Genomic DNA, 9,368 nt, shown 5'->3' on the forward strand with positions numbered 1-9,368 from the left:
AAAGTCGCCAAGAGCTACTTGCATCACATCGCTTACATGTAGTCACATAGCACTCATCGGTTGAATTAAGCTACTTTTGTACACGTGTGAAATTGTAATACCCAAAGCTTATCAAAAATCTTAAGTTCACATAAATGTCCAAGAGAAAAATAAAATGTTTTCACTTCTTATTATGGCCCATATAGTAAATACATCACCTTAATCACCACCTTACCATTATCTTATGGCACATGTGTAAAATAAGTGCATTCCCTCTTTTTTACAGTTAGTGAGATGAATGGCGCTGCATGGAGTCCACCATAGAGGTGTATGCTGGAGTGTACCCACTTAGGTACACTCTAATAGTCATTTAAATGTTCATCAGTCAGTCTTGTTCTGTATTTAGATTTCATTCATGTCAGAAAAAGCTATTTCACAAAGGTATGTAGAGCCAAATAAAGCAGACATGTTCAGTGCTGCTTGGTGATGTTCTTATAGTTTTCTGGGTCTACAAGGCTCCAGAAATGTTGTGAGTTTTGCCGAGACTTAAGCTGAACATGATTTTGGAAATGTATAACCTCCATCTTACATTCTCTGTCTTACTGTTACATAAATCCCATGAATGTATGAGATTCAGATAGCTTCATCATATCTCAATCAGTGATTAAGTGAATAATAAAGTTTCTATCAGGTTACTATCAGCCTGTCACTCATTATTTTTAGGGAGGGGGCGGGGTTTGGAGGAACAGAGGAGACGGTGATCGAGGAAGCTTTCCTCCTGCCTTTACAAACTTTACACAAGTATTTATCAACTGAAAATAGCAAGAGGACATTCATACTCTGCAATCCAAGACTTGATTAAATCCACCAAAAACCTGACATGGTGCTAACGCGAGTATTTAAAAAAAAAAATCCATGTGTGTCTGAGCCGCAGCGACACGGACTGATTCAGGTGCATTTATTGTCGTTGGATTCTTTCTACACAGTCACTGAAAAGCTGCCCGCGAGCGATCGACGTGTTGGAGACCCCTGATCTAAAGTATCAGACAGAGAATCAGCACTTTTGAAACAGGGCTGAACAGAGGGGTTTATGGGATGCTACAATGCATGATCTGTTTGGTATTTCGAGCAAAACACTTCAGAGACATGTTTTGAATGTATCTGAGACCTATGATATATTGATGAAAAACAGTATAATAGGGGACCTTTTAAAATTGAGGTCGAGTTCTAAATATTGTTTGTGAATGAAGTCTTGTTTCTGGTCTCATCCTTTCAGGTGGTCAGGGCGAAGCAGAGCCTCAGGCAGTGCGTCTGGATCGGGATGGATTAGTGGATGTTGTGGCCCAGTTGAGAAGAACTCCAGCTGGTTTGGACCCCATCCTCCAGAGAACTGTGCCATGGGGGGTGGCCTTCCACCACGCTGGTAAGAATTTCTTACCAACCACAACAAACTTCTAAATAAATGGCTATGTTTCTGTGTATCTGACTAAGTTCAAGTCTGTCTCTTTAGGTTTGACTTTTGATGAGCGCGATGTGTTGGAGGGAGCTTTTCGTCAGTGCACGGTCAGAGTCCTCGCTGCCACCTCTACCCTCTCGTCTGGGGTTAATCTCCCCGCTCGCAGGGTCATCATTCGATCCCCTACCTTCAACGGACACATGTTGGACCCGCTCACGTACAAACAGATGGCCGGACGAGCAGGGAGAAAAGGAGTAGACACTATAGGTAAAGAGGAAAAAAGGGACAAAGAGAAACAAAATGAGACAACAACATTCAGTCATAGTATTTGGCCTCATATAAGTAGAAAAGTGAATTAAAATAGATCTGTCTTTTGACCTCACATCATTTTATTCGTCTTCTTTCAGGTGAGAGTGTGCTGGTGTGTAAGGAGATAGAGCGTCAGAAAGGAATTACTCTCCTTACGGGTACTCTTCAGCCAATCAGCAGCTGCCTGGTGAGAAGAGAGGGAGAGGGCGTCACCACCAGCATGCTGAGAGCCATCCTGGAGGTAGGGCTGACATCTAAATCGACTTGGCACCCTATGAAATGATTTATATGTCGTATTTAGATCAAAACAAATACTTCTTAAATAAAACTGTTCTCATCCTATGGAGACCGTTAATATAAGGTACATTTAGTTTACCTCTATTAATGTAACATTTATTGAATCAACCCAACTTGCAGATCATTGTCGGAGGTGTAGCCAGCACGCCACAGGATGTGAGGTCATATGCTTTGTGCTCACTTCTGGCTGCCAGCATAAAATGTGATGGCAAAAAAGAATCAACTGAAGACACCAACAAAGGCGCTATTGAGGCCTCTGTAGAATGGCTGATGGAGAACGAATTTATCAGCATCCAGAAGGAAGGACAAGGTATTGGATATCTGTACACACAATTTAAAGTAGACTTTTAGCAACAAATTGAACCACTGTTACACAAGTGTCCTTCATTTTTCAGATTGGAATATGTGCACGAAGTGTAAAACCAGAGTATAAGCTTAACCACCTTTTAAAATAAATATATACTATGTCTATCCCAATGTCTTTGCCGTACCCAGAGGAGCGGTACTGTCCGACCCAACTAGGTGCTGCCACCCTCTCCTCCTCCCTCTCCCCTCCTGAGGCTCTGGGAATATTTGCAGATCTCCAGCGGGCTATGAAGGGCTTCGTACTGGAAAATGACTTGCACATTCTGTATCTGGTACACATGCACATATATTGTTTTATTATTTGCTTAAAACTTTGTCAACTTTATTTATCCCTAAATGTATGGTGTAGCCATACATTCCTAATAGTAACCTAATCTTATTTCTACCTCTAAACCATACCAAAAATATCCCACCCTAAAATGCACAGTATTTCAAATTCTATGTCCAAATTCCCCTCAGATCACCCCGTTGTACGCAGAGTGGACAACCATAGATTGGTACCAGTTCTTCTGTCTGTGGGAACAGCTCTCGTCATCGATGAAGAGAGTAGCGGAGCTGGTGGGCATCCAGGAAGGCTTCCTCGCAAGATCTGTCACAGGCAAACTGGTCGCCAAGACAGAGAAGCAGCGTAGACAGATGGCCATACATAAACGGTAATGCACTTATGTAAGATAAATTCTATCATGGTACAGGAAAAAGTCACATTGTTTTCCGTATTTGAACTCAAACGTTACTGAACTCCTTTTAGATTTTTCACCACCATCGTGCTACATGATCTGGTGAATGAGGTGCCTTTGGGAACGGTGGCTTCCAAATACAACTGCAATCGGGGGCAGTTACAGTCTCTTCAGCAGTCTGCTTCTACGTATGCAGGTAAATGCTCAAGAGTAATGCTGAGCGTCTCTAAGGAATCCAACACCGGACATGTTACCCTGTAGCATATACCATTACACACACAACTTTACATTAAAGGGAGAGCAGTAACTTGATGCAAGAAGCAGGAGCACTTTAGACTGACGTATATATACAGCATAGACTTTAATCCATTAGCTGATGTTTCGGCACCTATATACTTCCTTCAGAGCCATGTAAAGTGCCTATGCTTCTTGCATTAAGTTACTGTGACAGGGTTTAGAAGATTCTAGTGAATTACACAGTCAGATAAGATAAGATAGGACTTTATTTATCCCGAAGGAAATTGTTGTGCCAGAGTTACAAAGATACAATAAACACAGCAGCATAATAATACAACTCTACACTAACAGTGCAGTAAAAAGAGCAATTAAATAACTACAAGAAACATAGACGGTCAAATAATCAATAGAAAAAACTGTAGTGACAAGCAGTATTGAATAGTGCAAAGAAACGTAGTGGCAGATACGTAATTGCACGTTATTGTTGAACATTATAATGATATAGATGGTGCATGCTTGAATGCGACATGTGACAACTTTGTCTGGGTGTGATTAGATATTGTCAATGATCAATGCAAACTCTAAGGAACCCCAAAGCATTAGTATTTCAATGACTCTAAATCAAATGCTCATACACTATAACACTCTGCCTCATTGCCATCCCTTCAGGTATGGTAACAGTTTTCTGCAAGCGTCTGGGCTGGCACAACATGGAGCTGCTGTTGTCCCAGTTCCAGACCAGGCTCAGCTTCGGAGTCCAGAGGGAGCTGGTGGACCTCGTTAGGGTTTCTCTCCTGAACGCCACACGAGCCAGAGCAGTGTACGCACAAGGCCTCTGTACTGTCGCTGAGCTCGCCAGGGCTACTGTAGCTGATGTAGAGAAAGCCTTGAGGAATGCTATCCCATTTAAGAGGTAGGTGTGTGTTTGTTTGCTTGTGTTTACATTTCAGATTTACACACATATTATTTAAAAGGATATGACTCTCTTTACAGCACACAGACTGAACATTGTAATTATTATAATTAACATCATAGGGAAAAAACTAAAACCTACTCCATGTACCACTTTTAAATGTGTTTATCAAAGGGAAATTATAAATGCTGGCATTCATATTGATCTTTTTTTTTAATTAACTAACTTGTTTGTCTCTATTGAATACAACCTATTCGCAAAATAACAAAGAGTCAACAGTGAATTGATTGATTATTTAATATGATTTGATTAAATATAAATTAAATATTTCCCAAAAAAGAACTCGACATGTAAATTGTAAAAAGTAAAGACACTAATTCAGGCAGATATTTAACAAATACTTTTGGATTGTGCAGGCTTTACTCTTGACAACACTATTTTAAAATACACCAACTCCTTTTATTTTGAACAGGTCATGGTGATCAAATCAAGTTTTATTTATACATTTTTAAACGACTTTTGGTCCAGCCAAATTGCTGTACATATAATACAAAATACCCTAAAGTAAGGACACTTTACAGCAAATACAACAGCACAGTTTGTGCAGAATATCAGTATGAGAAAGATAGAAGCAGGTACATTCCCATGACATCCTCTTAAGCCTTAAGCATGCATAAAGTATGTGAAAACATGACCCCAGATGAAAAGCACATTTTTCCCGGTCTGTCTTTGTTCCTCAGCTTTAGAGCTGAGGAACAAAGACAGACCGGGAAAAATGTGCTTTTCATCTGGGGTCATGTTTTCACATACTTTATGCATGCTTAAGGCTTAAGAGGATGTCATGGGNTAATTTAATCTTTGTTTACTGTGAAATGTTCCTCACCATTTCTCAGAACTAGCAGACCTCTGGACTTGTGATAATCAATTTTAATGTTATTATTATATCCCCAATTCATAACAGAGGTTATCTCAGGAGACCTTTTATATAGAGCCATGGGCGCTGGAAGGGGGGTGCTGAGGGCGCTGCAGCACCCCCTAGCGGCAGGCAGGGGGTGCGGAGCTCCCCTGTCTGAATTATTATTTGACGGTTATTGCTGCGCCCGCTGTGCATAATCTGTGTAATATGGAGCCAATAAATTCCACATTGTTGGTAAAATGATATTTTGGCCTGCCCCGAATGTTTTTTCTGAGCCCCGGACAATTCTACCTCAATAATATAATACATTAACCGTGCTTTACGTGAACCTCATCAAGACACTAGAAAGGACGGCAGGACTGTAATTTCCCGTGTTCAGTGAATGCAACAGAGGCAAGACACCAGACCAATCAGAGAGTTGCATGGAAATAAAAGTGTGCTTGTGTCATTCAAGCTCGCGGCTCTGTGTGTGTGCGGAAATAGCGCATTTAGTGTGTGTGAGAGAGGGGGAGAGAGAGGGACCGGTGAATGCAACAGGGACCGTGTTGTTAGCATCTGGTTAGCTAGCTGCACTAACGGACATACGGAGCTGTTTGTTCCACAACAAGCTGGAGGAGAGCTCTCCTCTCAGACTGAGAGGCTCAGGTGAGCTAAAGGACTCTCTGAGTGTTTAGATAGTTAACTTTAGTCTAAGTTATCTCAGTGGGTCTCAAACGGTTTGGTCAAAAATTATTCAAAAGATTATTTCCGCGGCACACCTTCATATGATCATTATAGTTATAAAAAAAATAAGAGAATAAAGGAAAAACAGTTATGAAATACTATATGGCAGTAAAACAAGAATACAGTTTGAAAGGGGAGTGATTTGTAAAATATCCATAAAGAAAAAGAACATCTGCTTACAGTTGTGTTTCATCTGGGTGTTGAGAGATGTATCCATAGATCTCTTAATGTTGCTCTCAAAGTGGACCAGATTGATGCTTTTAACTTCAATATTTAAAAAAAATCTTCCCGGGGGACCATCCCCCCGGAATCCCCTAGAGGGTCCGCTCCCCACTCATCAAAAATAGCACTTTACCCCTACCTATATGCCGTGAGCTGATTATCGAGCCTTCATTGTAACAGTCGCGGGTTTACTGTGTGTTTGCGTGTGGGGAGTTTTTTTGTGCGTGCTCTATAGTGCCCGTAATAGTGTTCACTGGAGTCCAGCACCTCAGCACCCCCACTCAAAATACCTTCCCGCGCCTCTGAACATGTGTGATGAAGGTGTTGCACTGCAGTTATGTATTTGTTACGCTTGTATTGTTTGTAATGTATGGTCTTATGTTTTATGTGCGGGATGCGGATATTCCGCGAGATTGCGAAAACTTTTATTTATTTATTTATTTTCAAATGTGAAATGTTACCAATATACTCACGGACCACTAGGGGGCGCTCACGGACCACCAGTGGTCCGCGGACCACACTATGAGAAGCACTGCTTTAATGATTTGTTTTTATGAGAACAACGGTGAAGTTGCTCAGTGATGTTGCAAGGCTTTCTATTAATCAAAACAGGGTATTTACAAATGCTTGAATACATCAGGAACAGATGGGAAAGATAAACAGCCTTGCGCATAAGAAATCTCCACAGTCCGATCCAGCGACTTGCAAACTGAACCAGTGCAGTGCGTTTAGTTTGTTCGGCACATATTTCAGACACAGCAGAGCAGATATGAATATTATAACTATCGTGGCACTCCTTCGTGAGTTTAATTCTTTCAATTGCTGTTCAAATAAGAATTTTTTGTTGCACTCTGCGATGACAAGTACCTGTTTGTGATCTGCATTTAGCCACCAGCAGTACACTTTAATCTGTTTCTGTCCGGAAATGTTTATGCTTCTCTCACCTCTCCCAACGTCAGGTATTAATCTGGGGGATTGGGGAGGGATTAAGCATGTCGATGCATCAGCAAAGAGAAAAAGCCAATTGGACGTTACATAGGAAGGGTGGAGGTGAACCCTGCAGGCCCCCACTGCGAAGATATAGAGATTAAGCCATTGTGCAAAAGTTTGATACCTATGTCTGTAATATCTCTTAAAGTCTTACAAGATATATTGATTTGTCTGATGTTCTGCAGTGCCACTCTTAAAAAGGATGGGCAGCAGATTTGTCTGGACCCTAATGCTCCTTGGGTCAAAAGAGTGCTCAAGAGGAAACCGACAGGCTACGTTTAGCATTACTGTATTTTTGTGAATGGATTGTACAATATATTGAAATTCTCCATGTTGTGGTGTAAGATTTGAAAAACATAGGATTGCACAGTCTGAGTCACATCTTTCTACATAGGGGATGTTGTGACCTTAGAGTCAATTTAATGGAAACTCTGGCTATGTTGTGATTTTCCAAGTTCTTCATTGTGTGTGTTGTTCATAATAAATCACAGATCAGGGCAACATGAGGTTGTTTGAAAAAGTTATTTTTTTGTTATCATGTTTGCTTTACATTTAACTTTTAATGAAGCTAGGTAACCATTAGTCATGCAGTTTATAAGGGAGTCTTGTTGTAACGAGAGATGCCAGATAATTTCCTGAAAATACTGAAGCAAAAGTCCCAGTCTAATTTATAATAACTTACTCAGAATTGGGAAATAAAAACATTATACAACTATTTCAAACAATAGTAATATGTTATACATTGCATTTTAAGTTATGGAATTGAATTTCAAAATGTCATAAATAATTTATTCAGCAATTTCATATTGCCCTTTTAATAGTGAGCAAATCATTATCTGCCACCAATTCTATATTCCGTGTTTGTGTAAGTGAAGTGAGATTGCTTACTGTATATACATTTTTTCCACTGTAGGCAGAGACCTTGAAGAACAAACCTTCACAGATTTAGCGGAGAGGGAAAGAGAACCATTTTGTTACAATTGTATCACCACTAAAGTTCAAATTGGTATCATGGACTGAACTGATGGAGCCCAAGAAACATGTGTGGCAGCTGTGTTACTCAAAACATTGTGCTTAGATCTTCTACCCAACTTTTAAATTGATTGTGTGACAGTAAGAGATAGGCATGCTGACACAAATGTATATTTTCTTATTTGTTTGTAATCAATAAAAAAACTTGAAATGCCAGGGGGGATGAATGTTAATATTTGTACTAGAAAGAAATGAAAAATGCACAATGTAAACTGTATATGTGTTCAGACAGAATAACACTCAAGTGAAGTGTTGTGTCTGCCTGCAAACTTGTTTCCAGAATTGCTATTGCTTCACGTATCAGATTGGTAGAGATTATAACCAGTAGACATGATACATAATACAAGTTTGTAATAATAACAAAGTTCTGATATACAATCTGGACAACAACATTTCAGACAGTGTTTTTTGTTTCATGGAGGCAGCGTCCCTGCACAGTCAGATACAATTCTCAGTGCTGCATTGCTGACATAGCGTGATTTCACCCCAAAGCTGAACAGTCTTTCAGGTTATCATTTTTGAAGAAAAACATTTCTCACACCTAATCAGGAGCCAACATCAATTCAATATTGTTGTTTCTGACGCAGCTACAATGACATCGATGACATGAGTGGATGGGAGCTAGAAATTGTTTACTTACTTAATCTACCACATAGATAAATATTGCTAGTTTACTTACTTCTAAGACAATTGTTTTGCAAATCTTGTATAATTCATATGATTTTAAATTCAATTGAAAATCCTAGAATTTTTATTTAATTTCAACAATCAGGCAAATTCATGGTACATTGCCTCGAGCAGGGGGGGATTGGTGAAACCGGGGGATTGCTTGTATAAACATCACTACAGAGCTCTTAATCTGTTCCATTCTTGTAGAAGAAGAAAAAGTGTCAAGGTTTTGCATATTTACTGTGTGAAACATGACTTCAGTATGTCACAACAGGTACAACGTAGACTAGATGTTAATCTGAAATGAGAATCATTGCCTGGCACTGATTCGCATTTCAGATCCAGCCACTCCCAGTTTAAATGCGTTAGTCCCAGAGTTCCCGCCTTTCACTGTCACCTGACTTCCAGGGTTATGGCTAGAAAGGATCCGTCTTGTGTAAGACTATCGCGAGAGTTTGGCTGAATGTCACGTGGCTGAATGTTTACGTTTGGCAGGCAGCCTTTCAGTTACGATCGTTAACATCAGTTGGCCACAGCAAATGATGGTGAGAAGCTAAACTATCTATTAATTATGTCAATGAC

At 40.0% G+C, this 9,368-nt stretch overlaps 1 protein-coding gene across 1 annotated transcript in view; it reads left to right on the forward strand.

Moving 5' to 3' along the window:
* The window catches only part of LOC104947247 (DNA polymerase theta-like), an 11,207-nt gene extending 3,840 nt beyond the window's left edge, over positions 1-7,367 (forward strand). The window contains exons 11-21 of the mRNA XM_010773227.1: positions 1,256-1,402; positions 1,490-1,702; positions 1,843-1,985; positions 2,162-2,351; positions 2,537-2,679; positions 2,867-3,060; positions 3,156-3,280; positions 3,991-4,234; positions 4,975-5,027; positions 7,087-7,186; positions 7,271-7,367. Coding sequence (XP_010771529.1) covers positions 1,256-1,402; positions 1,490-1,702; positions 1,843-1,985; positions 2,162-2,351; positions 2,537-2,679; positions 2,867-3,060; positions 3,156-3,280; positions 3,991-4,234; positions 4,975-5,027; positions 7,087-7,186; positions 7,271-7,367 — 1,649 coding nt within the window. The remainder of the gene's footprint in view (positions 1-1,255; positions 1,403-1,489; positions 1,703-1,842; positions 1,986-2,161; positions 2,352-2,536; positions 2,680-2,866; positions 3,061-3,155; positions 3,281-3,990; positions 4,235-4,974; positions 5,028-7,086; positions 7,187-7,270) is intronic.
* Positions 7,368-9,368: the final 2,001 nt, after the last annotated feature.

The sequence above is a fragment of the Notothenia coriiceps genome, unplaced genomic scaffold (assembly GCF_000735185.1).
Source record: "Notothenia coriiceps isolate Sejong01 unplaced genomic scaffold, NC01 NC01_scaffold00012187, whole genome shotgun sequence".
Lineage (NCBI taxonomy): Eukaryota > Metazoa > Chordata > Actinopteri > Perciformes > Nototheniidae > Notothenia > Notothenia coriiceps.